Source organism: Thamnophis sirtalis, unplaced genomic scaffold (assembly GCF_051295495.1).
Source record: "Thamnophis sirtalis isolate CommonGarterSnake01/CBP01778 unplaced genomic scaffold, rThaSir2_p1.2 scaffold_13, whole genome shotgun sequence".
Lineage (NCBI taxonomy): Eukaryota > Metazoa > Chordata > Lepidosauria > Squamata > Natricidae > Thamnophis > Thamnophis sirtalis.
In genome coordinates this window covers 35,900,310-35,925,312 of record NW_028261393.1, presented here as the reverse complement: position 1 = coordinate 35,925,312, position 25,003 = coordinate 35,900,310, and the positions used below count along the sequence as shown (strand labels likewise).

Genomic DNA, 25,003 nt, shown 5'->3' with positions numbered 1-25,003 from the left:
GCCTGTGCCCAGATGCTGCTCACAGAAGAGGTACTTCCTTGTTACAATCTGTGTTGCTGGGGTTTGTGCCAACTTCCCTCACTGCATTCTTGATCTAGATAGGTTCAAGGCCCAGGAGGACCTTGACAGTCTTGAAGACTGGACTCTATCCAACAGAATGCAATTTAGCAGTGAGAAAAGAAAGGTTTTACAATTAAACAAGAAAAATCAAATGCATAGGCACAGAATGGGTGGGACTTGGCTCAACAGCTGTCAGAGTGAGAGGGATCTTTTTGAAATAAAAATTTAAAAGGTCTGGATAAGATTGAGCGAGTCCAGAACAAAAATGGTGCAAAGTCTAAGGGACAAAACGTGTCAGGAGAGTGTGGAAGGACTGAATATGTGCAGCCTGGTGGACAGAAAGGAAAAGGGGAACATGACTGTAACCTTTAATTATACTAAGGGTGAGAATAAGGTGCTAGAAGGCAGCATTTTCAGTATTAAGCAAAAACTCAAGAACGCGAGGGGGGCATAATCTCAAACTGATAGGAGGGAATTTCAAAAGCAACCTTAGAAAGGATTGCTTCACAGGAAGAGTAGGGGAGGTTTGCAGCCAACTTCCAGCAGAGGTAATGAGTCAGTCATCAGTAACGGAATTTAAACATAAACATGTGTCCAGCAAAGCATTTTGATAGAATAACATTTATTCACACAATCACAGGATATCTGAAGAACCAGCTTTTCCCAATAATTCTTAGGAAAGGGTTGTCCGATCTGTTCTCACTGCACTAAAATGATCAGAATCCATGGGGGGGGGAGTCGATTTGGGGGGGGTGCTATTTATTGGATGAGGAAGGGTCCAGCGGTTGGAAAGCTGGGCTTGGGGGAAGGAGGCAGGCAAAATGAAGGGCTGCAGGAGCTGTCTGCGCGTGGCTGGCGGTCTCCTTCATGCTTTCAGGCTTAGGGGAAAAATTTTGGAGGACGGCGAGTCTTTTGCAAAGTGCATTAAACACAGCAAAGAAATTAGGCTCATGAGAAATTATCCCATTACAAACACAATACTGAAATATGAAGGTAAAATGCACGGAGCTCATGCAAATGCCCTAAATCTCGGCTTTGAAACTCTTGAGTAGCCCCTACTGAAGACAATGGAGCCTTAGCTTTTTCCTCCTTCCTCATCGCTTTCCCCTTCTCCCAGTTTCTGGCGGGCGAATTCCTCAACCATAATGTCATCGCTGAAAATCACAAGAAAACAAAAGCCAGGTTTCAAAAGGAGAGTCCAAGCTATGATCGAATTGGTCTCTAGTCTTGCGTTCAAGCCCTCATTCCCTCCTCAGCTCTTCCGCCCAGGGAAGGTTTTCCAGGACAGAAGGGAATCGTACCCCCCCCCCCCCCCCCGTTCCATGCACCACCAGCTCAGCCATTGGCTCAGCCCAGAGTCCCAGTTCTGAGGCAAACCCCATAGTTTCTGAGGAGGCTGGAAGGAAGCAGAGCTGAAAGGCCCAGCTCTCAGAGCTCTGAGGAGCCCTCCCCTCCTTCATGGTTATGTGGGTCGGAGGGTCTCCTTGGGTTCTGCTAGGGGTACCTCTTCTCCAGATGGGCAGGGGGGAGGGGGCTGAACGCAAGAAGCCAACCCACCAGGCAGAAGAACACATGGGACCCCCCACAAGGGATGGGAGAGGAAACCAACATTGATACTGGTTCAAAACTCCGCAGCTTCAGATACTCATTCAAAGTGTAAGAATATATAAACATGATTTGGGGGGTGGGTTTGTCTAAAGGAGTGTTTCTCAACCTTGGCAACTTTCAGACAGGTGGACTACAACACCCAGTATCCCCCAGCCAGCAATGGGGAATTCTGGGAATTCAAGTTCACCCATCTTCAAATTCCCAAGGTTGAGAAACTCTGGTCTAAAGACTAGCTGATAAAAACGTACAAGATTCCCACATTTTCCTTCTAGTGAAACACGACAATATCAAAAGCTTTCCAATTAATTAACTTTTCATGGAAGTGGAAGTTGGGTAAAACTGCATAAAATTATGTTTTCTCAGAGCTGAATTTATTTTGGAGAATGAATTATGCATAACGACCTGCTGCCAATTCTAGTGTGGAGCCTTGTTTCTTACCTGGATATTGCTGTAAGTCAGGAAGAGGCAGAGGATGAGAGAGAAAGGCAGATGCCAGTTAGTCACATTAATCACCACAAAGTTATTGAACAAAACCTCCTATACCTCTTAGCTGGCCATGTACAACACACACACACAAACAGGCCAAGCAGGCAGGTCCACTTGGGTCTTCAGGGGCCAATGGGGTCCTGCAGCTCTGCAAATCCTGAAAACCCAAGTCTCCCTTCAGCCTGGTGCAGCCCTTCAACTGAGGGGATTTGCCCCTCATGACACAGCTCTTGTCGGGGGAGGGTGGGGGAGGAGATTGATGCTCAAGAAATTGAGCCTTTTGCAAGGCTTGGAAGGTCTGGGGCTTCCCCAGCATTGGGCTCAGGCACTTAGATGCACTCCCTAGGGCTGTGTGTGTGTGTGTGTGTGTTGTTTGTGGAAGGGTTGATTGATGGGAGGGGGTATTCTTTTTTATCTTTGGGTGCTGAGGTGGGAAGCATCAATTGTGCCATTGAAATGGGGGGGGGGGTCAGGTACCGTCCTGTGGCACCAAAATGATCATAACTCCAGGGGGGGAGTGTTGACCGGGAGGGGGCACTGTGCATTGGATGAGGAAGGGTCGAGCGGTTGGGGGGCTGACCTTGGAGAAAGACCCCATTTCATTTTCTTTTCATTTTCATCAATGAAAAAAACCTTCTAAGGTTGAGAATCTCTGCTTCAGACATTTGCTGCCTGCTATGGGCCATTTGGGGAGACAGGCCCTTCACATCCACCCTCCCCTCCATCAGTGGCCCTTGGATTTCTCCCAGCACTGAAAGAGGGTGCCTGTGGCTGATCCCACTTTGGGGCACTGGACCATTTCCCCAACACCGCCTTGTCTGAAGATCGAGGGGCTTCCTAGACAACACTTACTTTCGGGGGGCTTAGGATGCATCAGAATAACCGGCATCTCAACCGAGACATCACTGGAAAGGAAACCACATCCATTTATCCAAAGGAGACACAGGATTTTCTTTCATACAAACTTCACTGAAGTTTTTAAAGTGCATTTGTTTTATTGAAGTGGTTGTTAACTGACTAATCTTATGACCACAAGCAACAACATAAAAAGAAACCCAATAATCAATAATGGATTTAAAGAAAATCAATGAAATATACAACAGAAATACACATGCTTGGAGGAAACCCCTATCTAACAAAATGAAGTTCAATGTAGAGAAAAGTAAAGTCCTACACTTAGGTAAGAAAAACCAATTCAGGAGGGGATCAAGCTGTTTTCCTAAGCACCCAAAGGCCAGAAAAGAAATAATGTATGGAAACTGATCAAGGAGAGATTCAACCTGGAAATAAGGAAAACTTTTCTGACAGTGAGAACAATCAACTGATGGAACAGATGTTGCCCTTGGAAGTCGTGGGAGCTCCATCACTTGAGACTTTCAAGAAGAGGTTGGACTGCCATTTGCCAGAAATGGTGTAGGGTCTCCTGCTTGAGCAGGGTGGGGGGTGGGGGTTGGACTAGATGACTTATACGTTTCCTTCCAACTGTTAACCTGATCTGACCAATCAGCTGGAACCTAAGAAAGGTTGGGAAGAGATGGCTTCTGCAGTTCCAATGACAAGAAGCGAAGCTGCCCTCCACCCCTGTGGAATAGGGAGAAAGAAAGGGAGGGAGGGAGGGAGGGAGAGAGGAAGTCCCTGCATCTCCAATGAAATCTGGGTGAGAAAGGATACTCCGCAGGCCTTCTTCGGGTGCTCAGGCTACCTAGACCCAACCCGTTTCTATCATACAAGCAGGTGGTGATCCTGGCCTGAGATCCCCTGACCAAGGATACTGGGGACACCTAAGCCCCACCTGCCAGATCCCTTCTCCCATTGGCTTCTTGGTGCAATGAACCAGGTGAGAAGCAGGCATTGCAGCCCCCACTCCGTAGAGGCTGTGGACTCAAGCACAGCTCCATGGGCCACTGACTGGAGCCACCAATGGGCCGTTGGAAGCTGTGCTTTGCCTCCTCCCATACACATCCAAGCCACCCAAATGACACTAAGAGTTTTTGGCGTATTTTTAGTGCTTGTGACCATCTTTAAGCCCACTTTCCCTTCCATTTGTGTCTTCATCAACTCCCCAAAATGAGACCACTCTCCGTTTCATATTTTTTGAGCTTTCCCCTTTCTCATAGACCCAACGTAGGTTGTATTCTGGGCTTCCTTATACTCTCTACATTTCCTCTTCTTCTGCGTTGCCATTTTGCCCAGGCTGTGGTTGCCAGCAGGTGGGCCCACAGAGACTGACATACACACCCCAGCCATCCTGGCTCTGGTCAACCAAGGCTTTCAGGTTTGCTCAAGAAGAGCAAAGTCACTACTGGGTCCCCAGCCTTCACTCCCTCTGTGCCCCGGGTGGCGTTTCCTGCCAATGGGGAGGGCAGCCTTTTGGTACATTCTGACCAGGAATCACAGCCCAAATGGTTCACACACTTCTTCTACACAAGCACCATCTCTAATCCTAGGGACTCCCCTGAAAGCCAGCTTACTGGCATTCCTCCCTCAAGAGCCCAGTCCGTAAAGCTTAAGCCAGGCCTCTTTCCAAAGAACTGGGAATCATCTGATTGAGTCATCAATACATCTGTCCTTACCTTGATGTGAGATCTCCCAGGATGCTGTGGAAAGAAGGAAGGCTCAGTATGGAACATACAAAGAGCACTCCACATAGATGAAAGGAGAAATGTTTTATTTATATTTTGATGTATTTCATTTATTTCATTTCAGTTATTTCATTTCATTTATATTATTTCATTTCATTTATTTATTTCATTTCATTTATTTATTTCATTTCATTTATTTATTTCATTTCATTTATTTTAATTAATTTATTTAATTAATTTAATTTCATTTATTTTAATTAATTAATTTAATTAATTTAATTTATTTATTTAATTTATTTACTTTTCTGTCTGTATTATTCTTATAAACCACTCAAAGGCAGTGAACATCCCTAATACTCAGGGGTGGATTCTACCAGTTCAGGGTCACATTTTTCCTTAGCGCTTCGAACGGCGCAAATTAGTCTTCGCGCTTATGTCTCCGCGGATAAGGGCTTCGCGGATTTGTGGTGGAACTGTGTTTGCTTGGTCCCTTCCTGACCTGCTTTGGGTGATGGGTTAGCATGTAAACCAATTCACCTCTCTCTTTTTCAGGGAATTTTCCCAATCTAGTCTGCCCCCCTGGGACGTCCTGTGGGTCTCCCACCCAAGTCCTAAGAAAGGCTGACCCAGCCTCATTTGTTCAAGAGCAATCAAAGGAAGCTGGGTATCGAATTGATGGAGACCTCAAAAACAATGGGCTATTAAAGCAAGAAGATTGCCGTCACCCAATTCTGGAAGAGCTTTGCAGCTCTTTGCAGCAGGTGAATATTTGAATTCGGGTCAGCTAATCTTTAGCAAATGGACTCGGAAGAGCCTCTGGAGTTATTTGAGACGGTTTCCCACAACTTTTTCTCCTTTCATCCAACGTCATATATCACATTCTTAGTAAAGATCAGTCATGATAAGGCTTAAAACCCAAGGCTGCCCTTATGTGTACAAGAAGTCCTCGACTTACAACCACAACGGGGCCTAAAATTTCTCTCAGTAACCAAGACAGATGTTAAGTGAGGTTTGCCCCATTTGACCACTTGTCTTGCCATAGTTGTTAAGTGAATCACTGGTGTTGTTAAGTGACTCTGGCTTTCCTGTTAAGTTTGCTCTCCAGGAGGTTGCAAAAGGGGATCCCGGAAGGCTGCAACCGTCATAACTATCACGCAGTTGACAAGCATCTGGATTTTGGCCATTGAGCCGTGGGGACGCAGCAACCATCATAAGTATGAAAAATGGGCATGAGTCCCTTTTTTCAGTGCTGTTGTAACTTCAAATGGTCACTGAATGAACTGTTGCAAGTGGAGGACATATGGAGTTCATATGGATGAAAGAGAATCAAAATGCCAGGCAAGCACCTGCCAGGAAGAGGGCAAAGGAAGCCCGGGCAGTGAGCGAAGGCTCTCTGAGCAGATTGCCCTTCAAGGCCAGGGAAACTCACCCCACCCATGGCTAGACAGCCCCCAAGGTCAAGTGGGGCCGAGTTCCCCAGGGGAAAGTGTGGGGCGGGGGGTAGAGGCAGGGGTCCAGAATCCAAAGGGGATTTTTTCATACTCTTCTGGGGAAAAGACTCACCCTCCTCTCGATACCACCAAGGTGACTTTCACTTTGTAGGAAACCAGAATGCCCAGAACCTCCTTGTCCATCCCAGGCCTCAAGCTAAGAAAGAAGAAGGGGAGACCTTGGAAGAGCTGCTGAGCAACAGCCAGAGGGAGGGAGGAGAAGGGGCTTCCTCTTACATGGTGGTGGAAGCCAGGTTGGTGTCCTCATGCTTCAGCATGCCATCCAGAGCCAAACCACGCTTCTCACGATTCTTGCTCAACATGGGAGTCACCGCAAACGTTTTGGAGAAAGTGGAGTTGGCAGCCACATTCTCCCTATGGGGAAGGGGAGACAAGATCAGTGGACGAGAAGCTGCTGGGCTCTGCTGATGCCTGCAAAAACTCCAGCTTGCAACCGAGGGGTGGGGGAGAAATCATTTTCCCCCAGAAGAGGAATAGACTTTAATCAAGGAACAGGCGACTTACACGCCTGCGCTCCCATTCTGTGGGCACCTAGTGCATGCAAAGGAGGGGCTTTACTGTGTCTGCATGCGCTGGAAAAGGCAAGAGGGACGGGATCCCTCTGATGCATCAAAAGAGCCAATTTCATGGCTTGAGGCAGCAGGGATCTCTCCTTCCCTGAATTCACTGGAATTATCCCCAATTCATCCAAATGGAGGAATTTCATGATCCTGGACTTTGGCTTCTGAAGGAGCAGATCACCTAAACAGCCATTTCCTCCATTGTTTTCAGGGGGGGATGCATTCCCCCCTCCTCAGTTCAGGAGTGATCTTTTCCCTTCTCAAGGGCTCTCATGTCTCCATACGACATACAACCATAAAGACTCCATTTTCAAAACTGACTTTAAAAAACCAAGTGTGAATCAAAGACATATATAGTCTGTTTTGGAGCAAAGCAGGAGACCATCAGGGATGCATAAAGAACTGCTGTCTTTAGCCAAGGCCCAAGAGAACATTCCAGCGAGCCTGGACCACCACCTTTTTCTCCTCCTCCACTCCCGCCTCCCAAAGACCAGCCACTTACACAAATTCCTCTGAGCAGACCGTCTTCGTATAGTTATCCAGGGAATAGAGAACCACATCTGTGAGCTGTTCAACTGGAGAGAAAGAAGGAGACACAGTAGCTACAGACCCCTCACATCCTGGACATAAAATGGTTCCAACCTCTACCCGCAAAATGACGCTATGGGGCTCTGCACACCAAAACAACAGGACACAAAGACAGTTTTTCCCCCAAATGCCATCACTCTGCTTAAAAATCAATTCCCACAACACTATCAAATAATTACTTACTAAGACTGTATTGCTATTCTTCTCATCCTTCCTATTACCTATCTCCTTCTACTTATCTATGTTGCTTGTATCTCTACAATTTATATTGTTTTGTTTGTTTCTTAGTATGATTTGATTGCTTATTTAGTATCCTATGACTATCGTTAAGTGTTGTATATTATGATTCTTGATGACTGCATTTTTTTCCCTTTATGTACACTGAGATCATATTAACTAAAGACAAATTCCTTGTGTGTCCAATCACACTTGGTCAATAAAAAAATTCTATTCTATTCCACTCTACTCCTATTCTATTCTCAGTGGTAATCCTCTAAGACTGTAGAGAATGGGGGATTTTATGCAGCTATTACAAATTTATAAAGCCATTCAGGTGAACTATGTCCTTGATAGTTTTACATTTCAGAATAACAGAATTGGAACGGACCTTGGAGGTCTTCTAGTCCAACCCCCTGCTCAGGCAGAAGATCCTATACCATTCTGGACAAATGACTGTCCAATCACTTCTTAAAGGCCTCCAGTAATGGAGCACCCACATATTTTGAGTGTCAATTTGAAGAGAAGGTTGGACTAACAAGGCCTCCAAGATTCCTTTCAACTCTTCTACTGTTAGTACACTACGTGTACCGTAAGTTGGTGAGATGCGAGAGTGAATCATGGTTCAAAAAAACTGATATGGCCATTCAGATAACCAACTGTCAGTTCCCTAAAAGTGATACTGCCATTCAATTGGGAGGAGGGGAGCCTCGGAGTTAAATTATTAGCTACATCTGAAACAACTGAGTTTTACAACTTTACAACTGGTTTCCTGTCACCGGGAGACTGAAGGTCCCAACATCTCTGGAGGGATGTTTATGGTAGCCATGTGGGATATATAACTTTGATGTCTAACTAGAGATAGCCATGAGAACATGTGCTTTATTGACTCCCAGGGCAGAAGAGTTAAGGAAGCATCTTCACACTTGTGTATTGGTCAGAATCTGCATTCGGACAAAGGGGAGGGGTCATTATCAGCTTAATCCCATTTGCATGGCCTAAAGGTTTTCAGATGATGCTTTGCTTCTAATAGTTTCCATCCTGACTGATTAAAGTTTCCTTTTGAAATAATCTGTTTCCAAGAGTCTTTACTTTCTCAAGTTAGGAGAGGAGCCATTACAACCAACAATGAATGAGAAGGGTGTTTGAATGGTGAATATCTGCTTAGAAAAATATCTGTTTTGAATATGTGCTTTAAGCGTGAGCTTACAATGCATGTACCTGGCAAATAAAAACATCTCAAAACACAACTTTGGTGGTTTTTGGTGAAAGATTACAAAGATTAGTGAATTATCTACAGATACTTTTTCCAGAACCACATTCACATGTTCTGAACTTTGTGTAATAAACTGCTTGAGCTCAAGTTATGAAATAGTTCACACTAATGTGAAAATGGGATTAGGGATTAGGCATTAGGGTTGTAAGGCACAATGCATGGTGGAAGTTGTGTGTTTTGGAATACATGCACTGTTCAATATGTGATATAAGATGAGCAGGGAAATAAGCAATGATATACAATGTCTTTTTGGTTTTCTAGTGCAGCGGCCCCCAACCTTTTGGACACTAGGGACTGGTTCCATGGAGAGGTTTTTCCATGGCCTGGAAGGGATGTGGTTTTACGTGCTGCCTGCATCCCCTGGATGGGGCTTCGCTTGTTTGCACAGCCTGGTTTCTGACATGCCATGGATTGATGGCTAGTCCACGACCAGAGGTTGGGGACCCCATGGTTTAGTGCATTTATAGACTTTGTGATGATGGTAGAGATGTGTAAATTGGGGAAACCGTCATCACTGGGGGTTTTCAGAATAGACTGGACAATTAGGTCTAGTCCTTGAGGACTAGACAATCTAGACCTTGAGGACTAGACAATCTAGTCCTTGAGGACTAGAAAACGTTGAGGTCCTTTCCAGCCCTATGAAATGAACATATTTGTACTTTTGTAATCAAACAATTGTGTTGATGATGAAGAACCCGATAACTGGCGATAAATGCTAGATTGAATGATGCTGCAATCAAAAGAGCAGATCTAAAAAAACCAAAGGCCAAGATTTTTGAGAGGAAAAATAAAGTGTATGATTTCAAGTTACGGATAAAAGTTAATAACCTAGACTCCTAGAACAAGATACAACTGCTGTATCTTAGAATGTTTATAAAGATATTAAAATAAATGGGAGAATTTTTAAAGAACGTTAAATTCTGTTGATCTACCGTGATGCTTCCTAGGATGCCCACCAAGGCCCACCTTGTAGAGCTGGTGAACCATCCTAAAGTATCCAACCTTGCAAAGAACCAAGATAGCAGTTAAACAGAAATGGATCAGGAAGTGACCTGATCGTGTTGTCTAAATTATGACTGCCTGAATATGTTTGAATACACCATCTCAAGGCATGACTTTTAAAGTCATTCATCATCATAAGGCAACCTCCATCTGGTGACCAACTCAGATGAAGAATTACTAGATGATGCAAATGGTTAAAAGGCGAAGATGGCTGGAGGGCCCAATTGGGCTGCTCCCATGGCTTGTTTAATTTGTCCCTTACCTGATATTTTTATTTTCTTCACAATCTTGCTGGTGGTATTGTTGATGTCCACATTCACTTCAATTGGGTCCCCATGGTAATAAATCTGAAATCACAATAGTTTACTAAAATCAGATTTTAAAAAAAGCATCCTGTCATCGTGGAGTGGAGCACCATTGGGCAAACTGCTCTGCCCTTTTTCCCTTCTAATCTTTTGATGCTACACTACAAACCTATCAATCTATGATTAGAAGAAGTCCAGGCTTAGGAAGACAAACGTGGTAAAATCAGAAAAAGTTGATGACAAAGTAGCATATGTGAAAAATGCAGATCCTCCGGGAGGCCCTGCCATTTCAATGAAGCAGGAGCCAAGAGCCAGGGTTCCCGCAAGAGTTGGGATGACCAAACAGAGCTTGAAGGAGAGACTCTGAACCTGTCTGAAAGTATCTAGGACAATTCGCCATGGCCAACTTGCTGTGGGACAATCTGCCACAGAATAAGAATTACACTAAGATCAAAGAAATGGTAGGATAGAATCATTAAACACAGGATGCCAAAGGAGGGACAAAATGAAATGCGAATAACAACAATTAAAATAGTTTTAAAAATATTTCAAATAATAAAATTGAACTGTTCCAGATAGGTGAGCTGGCCCTGGTGAGTTGCCCCCTTCCGAGGACAGAGACCTTCAGGGCAGCATCGACGGAGAAGAGATGGCAGCAACACTGACCTCCTTGTTCATGGACGCCTCGAGGTTTAGAGGCTTGTCTGACATCATGAACTGCTTGGTTATTTGAGTTTTGGGTGAGAGGCCCGTGAGAGCGGGGGCAAACTGCACCTTCCGGATCACCAGCCGCACGGAGTTCCTGGAAGCAGAGGAAAAAGGGCTGAGCCCTCCAGAGCCACCATAGGGAGCAGGAGAGGGAATCCGTGTAAATTATTCTTTGAGCTTTGCTGAATTTGTAAACTATAGTAGAAAATAACCGTGAGGGAAAAATCCTGTCCCACAAAGGCTCTGATTGATTGGAAAAAAACCAATCAAAGTTAAACCTGTGAAGCTAAAACTGGAGGGAGGGAGGGATACTTTCAGGTGTGATGGTGGGTCAGCAAAATAGATAGACTTTGCAGATATTTGGAGGGAAGAAGAGGCAGCTACAATGCCCCCTCCCCCATACCAAGCATGGGACTGCAATGTTAACTTGAAGCCCGGAGCCCAAAACCCAACAAAGAGGTGGCATCCCATGTCTGGACTCTGGCCGCTAGTTAGCCATCCTCAAGGAGTATCTGGATGTCAAGAGCTAAACCGAGTTCATTCGCCCATCCAGCTCACCTGAATAGTACCCATGTTTTTCGTCCTCCAAAAGCAAGAAGGACAAGCATCCCCATTCTGAAGAGAGCCCACATGCGTGTCATTCAGGACCCCAAAGACCCAAACAATTGGAGGCCAACTGGGAACTATTATTCCCCCACCCACACACACACACATATGTTTAGAATGTTTAGAATGTTTATTATAATTTATAATTTACATATTTCGAATCTACTCTAGCTAACCAAAGGCCTGCCCCTAGAGTTGAGAAGGATTTGCATCCTGATCAGAATGAAAGGGGACACAAATATTTAACAGGCTACGATACCAGATAAAGCAAGTTTGAATACACGGTAATATCTTTTGGTCTGGAACTGTTTCACGAATGACATACAGTAAATCAGGGGTGTCCAAACTTGGGACCTTTAACACTTGTGGACTTCAACTCTCAGAATTCCCCAGCCAGCCTGGCTGGGGAATTGTGGGAGCTGAAGTCCACAAGTCTTAAAAGTTCCCAAGTTTGGACACCCCTGTAGTAAACAAAGGTTAAAAATGGCTGGCTTTACTTCTTATGAATTTTCTCTTCTGGGTCTTGAGCACAAAACGCCTTCACCTCAAAATCCACACCACAGGACTGTGGGAGAGACAAGAGCAGAGGTTACAAGTTGATGAGGGCCATATTGCACCTTTATTTACAGTTATCGTTAAGGTTTAAGAGAGGAGTTTTAGCTTCTTGAAGGATTTCCCACCTTGTAGAACATTTATTCTAGGTTGCCATTGACCTAATGTAAACTGAGGCACAGGAAGATGAAAAGCAGTGACAGGTGGACTAATCCCCAGCGGAAATTCCTCCATTACATCTATGGAGATTCTCAGACATCCAGGTCACGGCTGTCCCAAAGGTGTTTTTTCCAAAGCCAGTTTTTTCTTGAAGACGTTTCACTTCTCCTTCAAGAAGCTTCTTCAGTTCTCAGTTCAGTTTCAGAACTGAAGCTTCTTGGAGGAGAAGCGAAACGTCTTCAAGGAAAAACAGTGGTGGACTACAGATAGTCCTCGACTTATGACAGTTCATTTAATGACCATTCAAAGTTACTCAAAAAAATGACTTATGATCATTTTTCACACTTGCGACCACTGGAGCATCCCCATGGTCACGGGATCAAAATTCAGATGCTTGGCACCTGGTTCATATTTATGATGGTAGCAGTGTTCAAAGATCACGTGATCCCCTTTTGCAACCTTTTAACCAGCAAAGTCAATGGGGAAGCCAGATTCACTTAACAACCGTGTTACTGACTTATCAACTGCAGTGATTCACTTAACAACTGTGCCAAGAAAGGTGGTAAAATGGGGCAAAATTCACTTGACTAATGTTTTCCTTAGCAACATAAATTTTGGGCTCAATTGTGGTCATAAGTCGAGGATGATCAGTTCCTTCCCAGATGAGCCCTCTACGATTCTAAGCAGCTGAAGATAAAATACTTTTAGAGCAGGGGGCAGCTTTAAGACTTCTGGACTTCAACTCCCAAAGTTCCTCAGCCAGCATGGATAGTTGAGGAATTCTGGGAGTTGAAGTCTACATAAGTCTTAAAGCTGCCAAGGTCGGAGACCCCTGGTTTAGAGAAGAGGTGAGATTTGTATTTGATACTCAGGACCAGAGATGGTGTCCAGAGACCAGTTGCTCTGCTTCTTCATTCCCTTTGTATGTTGCAGTGGTTGCTCCAGAGACACTGCAGCTCAAGGAAGGAGGGCAAAGGAAATGCAGCAAAACAATAGCAATAGCAATAGCAGTTAGACTTATATACCGCTTCATAGGGCTTTCAGCCCTCTCTAAGCGGTTTACAGAGTCAGCATATTGCCCCCAACAATCCGGGTCCTCATTTTACCCACCTCGGAAGGATGGAAGGCTGAGTCAACCTTGAGCTGATGAGATTTGAATAGCCGAACTGCAGAACTGCAGTCAGCTGAAGTAGCCTGCAGTGCTGCATTTAACCACTGCGCCACCTCGGCTCTTCCAACCATGGAAAGGGGGGATCATCTGAGGAATTTTTTTTTAAAATGATCGTGAGACGAGCGGGGAGAACCAGAGGTGGAGTTCAGGGTCCAGCCAAGGAACCAGACAAGTGGATAGGCAGCTCCAAGGGAAACTGGTTGAGTTGGGAGGATGGGCCCAGTGCTGGGGAGGGAGTCAGCCTGAGAAAGCAGAGCCTTGAGGCTTCCAAGATTGAGGGGTCCCTAAGAGTCCCTGAACTGTGGCGCTATGGCTGGCACTTGGCTTGGCGACACGCACACCCTTATGAAGGAGAAGGGTGAAATCCCAACACGAAGCTGCCACCCACCTTTCCAGCGTCATCTGCTCCTGGCTGCAGAGTGATTGAACAGGGCAGATTGGTCGCCATCTATAGAAAGAAAAAACCAAATGCCATAACTCTCCTGAAGGGAGGTCCCGAAATGAGGACACGCAGAGCTTCTCCCTTCCCGAAAGTCCGAGAAGGGGCACGTCTTCAGCAAGGTCCCCGAGCAATGTGGGAGGAGAGAGAACAGGAACCCCCTAGGCAACACAATCATACTGGGGGGGGGAGGGGAATAAAGGAGGGTGGGAGGCATTGGAGGGATGGTGTCAGATCTGCAAGCCATCTTTTCTTTTGGTTTGGATTTCAGGCCTTCCACATTTTCTACTGTGGGAAAATGGGAAGGGGGATTGTATGGAGTTAGGTGATGTGTAGCCATAATAACATTCTCCTTAGAAAGTCAAGGTCATTTTTGTCTTTGCGCCTGGCCGGATGTGGATGGGAGGAATCTGTTTTCGTGGCAGTGAAAGATTGGACCATGTGATGAACCTATGGGTGTTGGAGCAGGATCTTGAACTTTCATTTGGGTGGGGGAAATCTGGAAGCTTTCAGATTCGGTTTTTCCCAGATGTGCCAACATGACATCTCTAATAAAGTGGAACTTTGAGGAAACACAAGCCTCGGAGTTTTATTTCATTGGGGGTGTTTTTTTTTAACTTTTTAAATTACAGGCTACTGTAAGATAAAATAGAAATAATAATTGAAAAATAGCACTCATATACCGCTTCATCTTACTTTCCAGCCCTCTCTAAGTGGTTTACAGAGTCAGCCTATGGTCCCCAATAATCTGGGTCCTCATTAACCAACCTCAGAAGATGGAAGGCTGAGTAAATCTTGAGCCGATCAGGATTGAACACCTGGCTATCTGCAGAGTCAGCCTGCGATGCTGCATTCTAATCACTGTGCCACCAGGGCTAACTAACGCCTAAAAACTAACTCCTAAAAAGTCAGAAAGAAGATAAGTGTGGAAAGAACTGAAGAAGGAAGAAAAAAATAGGGAATTCTGACTTTTTCCCATGCAATAGGATAAAAAAAATGTTACGGTCTCAACCTTTTGCTTTAGATCGAAGGAATTGATGGGGTAGCTCACAGCCAGATCTTAGAAGCTTCTGATGCCACATGTATGGCCATGGGCAGGCCATACATACATAGCTGTGGGAAGGAAGGGGGAAGGGAGAAAGGAGAAGGGGAAAGGAAAAAAGGGAAGAGGGAAGGGAAACCTCACAAATCATGGGATACCTCAAAGGTGAATGGGTAAGCATGTTCTCCTAACTTCTTCATCAACTTGTCCTGTAAGGGTGTGAGGGTCTTCGGAACCTGGTCTGGCACCGGTGGGTAAAGTTGTGTTGTGAGAAGATAGAGATCCTTCCTGAAGGTCAACCCTATGACATCCAGGTCATCTCGACCATACCGGAATGCACATGTGAGGGTCACATAGACTGGACCGTCAGAGGACGGAGGAGGAAAAAAAGGAGTAGAGAAAAATACAAGAGAGGCTTGTGAGTAGGTTTAGGCGGAGAGATGGAGGAAAGAACAATTGCCTTCAGTTCAGGGTCTGGATGGGAAAGAGGCATTAATGGAACATGGAGTGGTTCTTGGATTTGAGGCCTTCTGGATCTTGGCTGTCTTTGGTAGCAATGACCAAGTATCTTTTGTATTGGATGTGATTGAAGTCCCACAGACTGGCAAACCAGTCAGGAAACACCATTAGATGAACGAATTCTACTTTTATCATAAGGCTACATTAACACAATCTTGCAACTATGAAGGTCCAAACTTTAATTTTAACCATCTGATCCATCAGGGAGGATCCTTCCTAACTAAGGTTCTTTCCCTGACCATTGAGTGACTGAAGGCTTCTCTTATCTGATTGTCTCCTAGGCAGCATCTGATTGTCTCCTAGGCAGCATCTCTTCCCCTCGTCCCCCAAGGTCACCCATACATTCCACTACACAGACAAACCTGATACACAATCTGGGGGTCCCAATAAAGGAGAATATTTGTAGCTCTGGGATGAATTGAGGGGTCCTTGGGGCTCTCTGAGCTTGTTTTCTTGCAGACATTTCATTACCCAGCTAGGTAACATCAACAGTGCTAGTACGGAGTGCTGTTTGCTGTCCGTTTATATTCTGGTGTCTTGCATGTCTGGGGGGAGGGTGGTCTTAGAGGTTCTTTGGTTGGGCTGTTTAGTTGTGGCTCTTTGGCAGTTTCTTGACTGGCGTATAGCTTACTTGATTGCTGGTCTGAAGTTGACTTTGGTGATGCCGATCTGGGTGCTGATTACTGGTGCAGTCTTTTTGTTCTCTTTTGGGCTGCTTGGTTGTCTCTTTTGCATAGCCTACAGATGTTAATGTCTACGTGTCTATTGGCAGCTGATTTGGGGGTCCAATTTGGGAGTCCTGGTGGACTCACAACTCCTGCTTGAGAAGCAAGTGACAGTTGTAAGAGGGCCTTGCACAGCTTCACATTGTGTGCCAGTTATGCCCTTTCTTGTGCCATGAGGCTCAGTCCTTCATGCCCTGAGCACCTTTAGGATGGATTACTGTAATATAATCTACATGCCCTTGAAGAGTAACTAGAGGTTTCAGCTGGTGCTGGGTGTAGCTGCACGGACAGCTCCATGCGCCTTATAGGACACCTTGTTTGTTCCATGAGCTGCATTGGCTTCCAGACTGCTTCCTGGTTCAAATCAAGGTGCTGGCCTGACTTGGGACCAGGCTATTTAAGGGATCATCTCTCCCCAATTCCATGCATCTCTACAGCAGGAAGGGTGTGCTGTGGGTCCCTGCTACCTTTCATCAGGTGGAACATGGAAGAAACACCTTTTCCGTGGTGGCTTCCACCCTTCGGAATATCATTCCCTCTGAGATGAGGTTAGCCACGTTCCCTGATAGGCTTTTGAAAAGCCCTGGATGGGTGTTTTCCCCAGCAACCAGGAGGATCCCATGGGGAGCTGAGAGGTGGCTCTTTTGTACTTGGATGGTTGCTATTCTCTTGCAATCTGGCTGGCTAAGTATTTTATTATGTCTATCGTTTTAAGTGTTTTAACTGTTGTATGCTACCCAGAGTCATGTCCAGTGAGATGGGTGGCCACATCAATTTGCTAACTAACTAAACGTTTCTAAAGAGGGCAGAGAAGAAAAGAAACAAGAAAAGTACCTTTCCTGTCATTCACAGTTTCTGGGTCTAGCAAAACAACTCCATCTGGAAATAAAAATATAACAAAACCTGATTAAAAAAACAGAACAAAAACCCAGCATGAGGAAGATGCAAAAATCTTCTCTCTTGGCACAGCAATAAAACTCCACAACAATTCCCGGGCTTTCCAGAGGACGGTGAGGGTCCTTGGAGCCCATGCGTTGTTGTCATCTATTCCACCGGTTGAAAGCAGAAGTCCAACAAGAAAAAGGGAAAACAACACAAGTGCAGTTCTTTTTGTTGCAAGAAGCAGATATTTGATTTCAAACTTTAAGGGAAGACGAATTCCACTATCTGGATCTCCTAAGGAGAGGAAAAGTACAATATGAAGGTACTGTGACCTAGTTAGGAGGGCATCATGTAGGGCCAAGAAGACCTAAGATTGTTGGTATAGCACAGAATGGATTGAATACAGCAGCAAAGCCATGGGTTTGGCAAAGCATGAGTTTAACAAAGACAGAATGGAAATATAGGCTTAGAGCTGGGGTGTCCAAACTTGGGAACTTTAAGACTTGTGGACTTCAGCTATGCTGGCTGGGGAATTCTGGGAGTTGAAGTCCACAAGTCTTAAAGTTCCCAAGTTTGGACACCCCTGGCTTAGAGGAAAAGAGAGGCTGGAGACAGGGGCTCTGGTCTTATCTTAGGTAACGGTACAGGTTCCACTTGCACATATGTGCTAGTTGTTCTTGACTAGGGGGTGGTGCTCATCTCCGTTTCAAAGCTGAAGAGTCAGCGCTGTCCGAAGATATCTCCGTGGTCATGTGGTATATGAATGCACAAGCAAGATTCAAGATCTTGCTAGATGAGCAGACATCATAAGGCAAGAATGAGCAGACATCATAAGGCAAGAATGAACAAGTCAGGATGCCAGAACCTGATGGGAACATTGGAGGTGATGGGACGAGAGAGAGGGAGGGAGGGAGGGAGAGGGGACACTATAGAGAAGGTGGTATAGTATTGTCTATCAGGGATGAATTTACTGGTACATATTTTTTTAAAATTAAAGAGAAAAAAGAAAAAAATGTAAAGGGGTTAGGTCATAGATGCCCAACCTTTTAAACTGTCTGGGGTGCACTGAGTGAAGACCAAAAGGGCTGAGCTAAACCCTCCGGTTTCCAACTGGCCAGAGTTGTTGGTCTGACTGAAACAGCTAAATAGAGAGAAGCACAACAATGGTCATCTGCGAGTTTTGCAGCAACAAAACAAAGTCTCTATCAACAGAAGAAATATTCAATATTTACTGTAATTTGACCTTGGAAACTGAACCAAAGTTCAGTTCAATGAACCCAGTTCATTGTGGGGTTTTTTTTAATCCAAAATAGTAATATCAGGGTTTAATCTATTTGTGAACAACTTATCCCAAATTCAGCCCACTGATCTGTTAGTATAGGTTCTATCTCAAACCAATCCAATAGTTTATCTCTTACTTCAATGTTTTTCAACCTTGGCAACTTTAAGCTCTGTGGACTTCAAGTCCCAGAATTCCCTAGCCAGCATAGGAGTTGAAGTCCACACCACTTCCAAGCCTGATAAACCTTTCTCTTCCCCACCACCATCTCATGCCAATTTAAACCCTAAATCAGGCCTACTCACACCATGCATCTGATGAAGGGAGCTCGTGAAGTCATATGTCCTTTAATAAAAAGTGTTAATCAGAAGATGGATTAGCAGGTTCTTCCAACTTTTGGTTGCCCTGGACTAACACAACTGCATTAAGTAACTACAAATTTAGATTATCTCGTTACAGAGCCTTCTTGGCCCTCTACGTCACCATCTTCCAAAGTGCAGAATCTGTACAATGCAATCAGCACTAACAGGATTTAAAGCAAATTACATACCGACAGGTTCCACAGATTCCACGTGATCCACAAAGTCTCGCTTTCCCAGGTAGATGGATAACTGGATAGACAGGAGACAGGAGACACCTTTCACTCAATAATCTTGGCCAATGGCACCATGACAAAAGTTGGCACTTCCACATAATACTACTCGGAACTCAAAAAGCCCTCCTTGATGGCACCTCATCAGTTTGGACTGTCAAGTGATTCTAATTTGCAGGTAATGCAAAATGATGTAGAAAACAAATTCAAAATGATATTTGAAAGAGTAGAGAATGGGCTGCCAAGTACAGAATACAATGTAAGACACAAATGATGCCTTCTATTGATTTGTTTTTTTCTAAAAAATCAAATACACAGTACAGTATGTGATAAGACAATAAGATTATTGTCACTCTTTTCTGAGAACACACTGGCACACATTGCAAAATGAAATTCTGGCAACTTTTCGGGGCCAGGACAGTTCAAGTTGTGGGGGAAGGCCCAGGGAAGAACAGCCGGGGTCCAACTCAGAAGCCCCCTGTAACACTATATTTCCGGACCTGGTGCAATTTAAGCTGCTCGGGAACCCCCTCTAACCTGAATCCTATTTTAAAAAAGATCTCCAACTGAGCAGCTTAATGGATTGGACAAAGATCGGTCTGGGCTTTTCTTGGCTGGCTGCTCTAATCCAGAAAATGGGGCACAACCTTCTTTTGTATAACAGCAGTCCTCGAGTCACAAGCGAGCCCAAGTTTTATGTTGGTATATAAAAATTTGTTAAGTGGGTTTGCCCCATTTTACAATTTTTCTTGTCACAGTTGTTAAGTGAATCATTGCATTTGTTAATAACACGGTTGTTAAGTGAATCTGGCTTCTTCCATTGACTTTGCTTCTCAGAAGGTCGCAGAAGGGGATCATGTGACCCTGGGACACAGCAAACGTCATAAATATGAGCCAGTTGCCAAACATTCAAATTTTGATCATGTGACCATGGGAATGTTGCAACTGTTATCAGCGTGAAAACCAGTCATAGGTCACTTTTTAAGCCATTGTAACTTTGAACAGTCACTAAATGAAATGTTGTAACTTGAGGATGACCCGCATTGCATATACAGAAATTGCCAATTCCTGCTATCAGCTGGATCTGTCAGAATCAACCCAACTGAACTGTCACATCCATTGCTGGGCACTTAAAACTCAGCCTCAGGTCTGGGGTCCAGTTCAATCTCCCTCAAATGCCCATCTGGAGAAGGGCGGCATATAAATCCAATAAACCAAACCAAACCAAACCATCTCTGTCCAGCAGTGCCAATGCGAGGTTGGCACTCCAGTTCCCCTGAATGACCCCATCTACTCTCCCTTCTCTTACTAGGACCCTGATTGAATGCTCGCTAGCCAGAAACCCTCAGGCATCATTTGGACCAATGTAGCCTCCCCCGCTCTCCCCCGTGATGTGTTTACAGCAAACTCCGATCTTACCTTCTCATTGGAACAAGTCTTCTTATACACTCTGCCAAAAGAGAAGGGGGGGGACAAAAGGAGGGGGGGAGAAATTTCAGAGGGTAGGCAATATATTACATACCAAAATACTCAAGTTGGTTAATCTTAAGCACAAAATAGTTAAAAATATAAAATGCATGCATTAAAAGTGAGCCCCTGAGGTGTTTCTGATCATAAATAGTAGGAATAGTGTAGAGACTACAGGCAGGTGGCTCTCAAAGGTGCAATAGCAAAGTCCTCCATCCAAAAGGCAGCCCCTTTGCTCCTCCTGGATTTTTCCAGAGTCTCAAACATCACAGCTTTAAGTCTGAGTTGTAGGAGCAATATCACTTTAGCCTCTTTCCTCAGATTCAGAGCCTTCCATTTTCAAATAAAAAAATAAAATAAATCCCATTCAATAAAAAAGGGTCTCTAGCAGAAGAAAGGCCGAGAGATCACCCATGACTCCTTGCAAAGGTCCTGGGCTCCACCTGGGAGATGCAGCTCAGCAGGAATTCTTTGATTCTCAGGTGGATCTGTCAATGGGGGAAGGGAGGAGAAGGGCTGAAGCAGTCACACCTCTGGGATTGCTGATCATCATGGAAATAACCCATATCTTCCTGGGAGCTTACATCTCCAACCTTAATTTTCTGCTCCCCAGTGTTCCCAATCTGATAGTATCTATTACTTATAAAACCTATAAGGTACTTTTCCTGTGACGTAGCAATCCAGTCTAATTGTTCAAATAGAAGAGAATGCAGCATCTGACCCACGGAGTCCTCGGTGCTTTCTAAGCTTTGTTGGCAGATTTTTCATGACCCATCTAGTTGATGGCTGACTTGCCTGAATGCCAACATAAAGTGCACCTATAACAGCCACTATGTAGGGCAGATGGGCAGAAGACTTGCGGTGTGCCTCCATGAACACCAACCAGCAGTCAGAGGACACTGTAAAAACTCCTTAGTATCACAACACAGGGATAGATTCAACCAGAGTTTCAACTGGGAAACTCTGAGCATTTTAGACCAAGCCAAATGGCAAAAAACGCTAAGGATTTTTGACATCCAGATGAATCAGCTATGAATAGACATATCAAGACAAACCATACCATTCACAAAAAGCTAAAAAAGGAAACCAAACTGACACCCAGATAAGCAGGGATTAATAGCAGAGAAACACGGAGAAAACAATTCCCTAATCAAGCAACTACCAAGGAGAAAACCACTCACCCTTAATGCCTGCTGGGCAAGCTGCTGCATATAAAACAAGGAGCAAACCCTGCACTCAAACAAGCTCAATCTAACGAGGACTCCACCATTCCAATTGTTGCTAAAATTGTTAAGAGTTGAACAATATCACTGAAAATTGCGCTGTAATTGAAACCTGGCTAAATTATGAAATGAAACATAGCTGATGGAGAGAAAGGGAGTGTTGTCTTCCTGCACTACGGAATGTGAGCAGGGAAATCTGGAGGGTATTAGCTTAGCAACCAAACTGGAGGCTCCAGCTGCCTCACGCAGAAGGAAAAGAGGCCTAGCGTAGGAGAGTCAGGCTGAAGAGAAGCCCCACTGCCCCTCCAGGAAGGCTCCTAGGGGTGCCTTCCTTCTGTTGGGCCGGGGTGAGGCAGTTAAAACAAGGCACATCCTTCTCACAGACCACAGGGGAGACGAGCCAGACCTACTTTGGTCCGTCAGCCATCTTTGGAGACCGGAAGCAGAACTCCTGCAAGAGACGAGAAAACCAATCAGTAGGCCAGCAATGCAGTGGTGGGCACCCATCTCCTCCAGATGCTCTCCCCACAAAGGCCCAACTCATCCAAAGCAGGTTTCTTGGGGCAGCTTCTCCCACAGGGACTCCCTGGAGTTCCTGCTCTAGCTAGAAAAGGCTGGGGTTGTTTTTGAGGCAACACACTCACAGGGCCATAAGCTTCCTCCTCATTTCTAGAAGAATCTTTGGGCAACGGGGCATCTGAATGGCAGGTTTTTCACAGAAGTGGCAAGGGCTTGCGGCTCTAGAAGAAGCTAACCAACTCCTTTGGTTTGCACAGTGATACCCACATAGTTAACAATACAATGTTGGTATAACTAGATTGTCAAACTGTATTCCCACCCCCAATAAAAATGTCTCAGTGGTTATGGATTCAAAACTGTTCCAGTTGTGAGACCCAGCTGGTCTCACGGTTGGGAGTTTAGGATCAGAGACCCAACTATTTAAAATGGGGATGTTGAGAAAACTGTGCTATTAGGAGTTCTCTATCGTGGTTTATATGGGCACCAGTTTGCCCCTCCAGAAATCCTGGAGGTGGGGAAACCATATTATGCCACAGCTGCCATTCCTTCAGGAGAGGCTGTTAAACCCAAATGGCTAGCTGCCAAAAAAATGTTCTCAGCTCACCGCTCACTATAACCTTCTCTCTAAAATATTTTTAGTTACTTAATCTTATTTCTTAGTGCTAAGCTATACACATCATTCAGTTTTAATTAGCTGGTTTTCAGCAAGTTTAGTGGGGATTTGCCCAGTGACTTAAGTTTAAGATCTCTAACTCAAACCAAGCAGGATTAGCTGGGAGGGATCTTTCTGTACAACTAGAATTAACGCACAGAGCGAGTAGAACAAGCATGGGAGCCCCACTAGCTTGGATGCTGTTTACTAATAGAGAAACAGGTGGAAATCTGAAATAATGCTTTTAGCAAAGTAGAGGAAATAAGGAGCATATCTTACACTACAACATTTTTTAAAAAAATTAGTGGGAGCATTTCCACAGAATACTAAGTGATCCAAAGTGCACTGTTTTGTTTCTCAGTTGCTTCCCTGGTGCTTTCTGCCAGCAGATTTAATGAACAAGCCCAGAGGGCTCTACTCCTTATGGGCCAACCAGAGAATCGGGCTGATCCACTCTGACCACACCAGAAGGCAAGCAAGGAAGAAGGAAGGACTTTTGATTCAATTAATCATAAGCAATAGATGCACTTGCATCAAAGAACAGACTGCCACTTCCAGCTAACAAAATTCCAGATGTCTAAAGGGCAACAATACAGAAACCCTCTTCTGCCATCTAATGGTTGTCCTGATTTTTGCAGCCAACCCCAGCTGAGAGGAGCCAAGTGGAAGCTCTTTAAAGCAGTGTTTCTCAACCTTGACAACTTTTAAGTCCTGTGGACTTCAACTCCCGGAATCCCCCAGCCAGCTGGCTGGGGGATTCTGGGAGTTGAAGTCCACAGGACGTAAAGTCACCAAGATTGAGAAACACTGCTGTAGAGTAACAGGATTGGCCAGCAAGCCCACATCTCAAAATGGGTTTACCAAGGGAGAATAGGAGCCAAGCAGAGACTGCTCCCTTCCCAGGGAGGGGCAGCACAAGCAGGATCAGCCCTGGCAGCCCAACTAAGGGGAGGCCCAAACAGAAGGCTTCCCCAGCCAGACAGGCCATCGTGGCTGCGAATCTCCCTGGTTTGCCCTCTGGTTTGGTTTAAGGATGAAGGAAAGGAGAGGAAGGGGAACAGCAGCACAGTGGAAGTGATGCCCCTTCACTTAGCATCCTCATCCAATGCAGGAAAGAAAAAACCTGAAAAAAGGTCTCAGGACAGAACACCTGAGCTCACTGGTCTGCAGTGAAGTCTTTTCTATTACCCCAAAGCTCTGACTCTGAAGACCTTCTGCCCCCCCCCCCATCCAATTTCTACATCCTTCAGCCCTTCGGTCTAGTGAGAATCAGACTGAATCCTCTTCAATATGAAATGTTTTCAGATCCTTCAATGCAGCCATGGTGCTCCCTCCCCTCCCCCAGCCTTCCCTTCTGCAAGCTGAATGGATCTGGGTCCCGTCACTAGATTTGGTTTCCAGTCCTTTCTCCCTCTTGGAAGCCCTTCTCTGGATTTTATCCAATTTATCAATGTCTTTTTTAAAACGGGGTTAATTTAAAAGCTTCCCTGCTTCTGGGGGTCCATAATTTTTAAATTAATTCTAAAGAGGGGGGTTGGGTAGGGGGTTGAAATGTTAAAACCTACCCTAGAACTTCCAATAAGAAGTATTACAGTTTAAAAATTGAACCTTGTAAGGATTTACATTTTGACACCAACAATCTATTGGAATACTTTAGGTCCATTTTTTTTTCAATTCTTGTTTTATTTCTTCCATGCATGCCTGCAGTTATTAAGAAAAAATGTTCTTAATGTTTTTAGTAATAGGGATTGTTAATATTTGAAATATTTATATACTACATACATTTCCTAAATGGGTGGAAACTTCCTTTGGGGAGGAAAAGCCATTTTAAAAATTGCAATTTCACAAAACTAAGCTATCGGTTGCCTAATCTACGACCCGGCGTCTGGGGCAGGGGGCTGACAGAGGCGACGGACGCTTCTCCGAATAAAGCGCCGCTCCCAACTCCTGAGCTTCGCCCCACCGACCCTGCCCGCGCTGGGTCTTTGCCCGACGGCAGGGACGGTCTTGCAAGCCGCTGAGGACGAGGCTTTCTGGGGAAAGCGGGGCAGGATTGGCTGCTCCCCCCGACCTCCCCCCAGCCACCTCAGCCCCCCCCCCCAAGAGCCCCGTCCGTCTGGCGAGCCCTCCCCGAAGGAACCGCCCGTGCTCCGAACAGCCTCCGCGTCCCAGAGCCGAACTCCGCGGACGGCTAGCTGGGCGCCTCCGGAGCTGAGAAGCCGCCGCCGTCTTACCTGCGACTCGCCGCTGGACTGCTCCTGGGGCAGTTCCTGC

General features: G+C 45.1%; 1 protein-coding gene across 2 annotated transcripts; it reads right to left on the bottom strand.

The window, feature by feature from the left end:
* Window positions 1-665: 665 nt before the first annotated feature.
* ARR3 (arrestin 3) lies at window positions 666-25,003 on the bottom strand. Of its 2 annotated transcripts, XM_087728258.1 has the most exons (17): window positions 24,964-25,003; window positions 21,969-22,009; window positions 20,288-20,318; window positions 18,827-18,887; window positions 16,950-16,994; window positions 15,030-15,229; window positions 13,779-13,838; window positions 12,006-12,073; window positions 10,861-10,996; window positions 10,152-10,236; window positions 7,310-7,382; window positions 6,464-6,601; window positions 6,300-6,383; window positions 4,728-4,751; window positions 3,007-3,059; window positions 2,107-2,116; window positions 666-1,214 (listed from the first exon to the last, which is right to left on the bottom strand). In XM_087728258.1, the coding sequence occupies exons 2-17, from the start codon at window positions 21,983-21,985 to the stop codon at window positions 1,136-1,138; spliced, it is 1,164 nt and encodes a 387-aa protein (XP_087584384.1). In that variant the 5' UTR covers window positions 21,986-22,009; window positions 24,964-25,003; the 3' UTR covers window positions 666-1,135. The 2 variants fall into 2 exon arrangements, 1 of the variants encoding a protein (XP_087584384.1); XR_015698395.1 differs by having other exon boundaries at window positions 2,107-3,059.

What these genes read in the sequence shown, in the direction of transcription:
- ARR3 (XM_087728258.1), bottom strand. An exon ending in GGAATCTGTGGAACCTGTCG is followed by an intron (nt 16,995 to 18,826) that starts GTATGTAATTTG and finishes TTTTATTTCCAG; the next exon opens with ATGGAGTTGTTTTGCTAGAC. An exon ending in CTTACCCATTCACCTTTGAG is followed by an intron (nt 13,839 to 15,029) that starts GTATCCCATGAT and finishes TTCTTTCTATAG; the next exon opens with ATGGCGACCAATCTGCCCTG.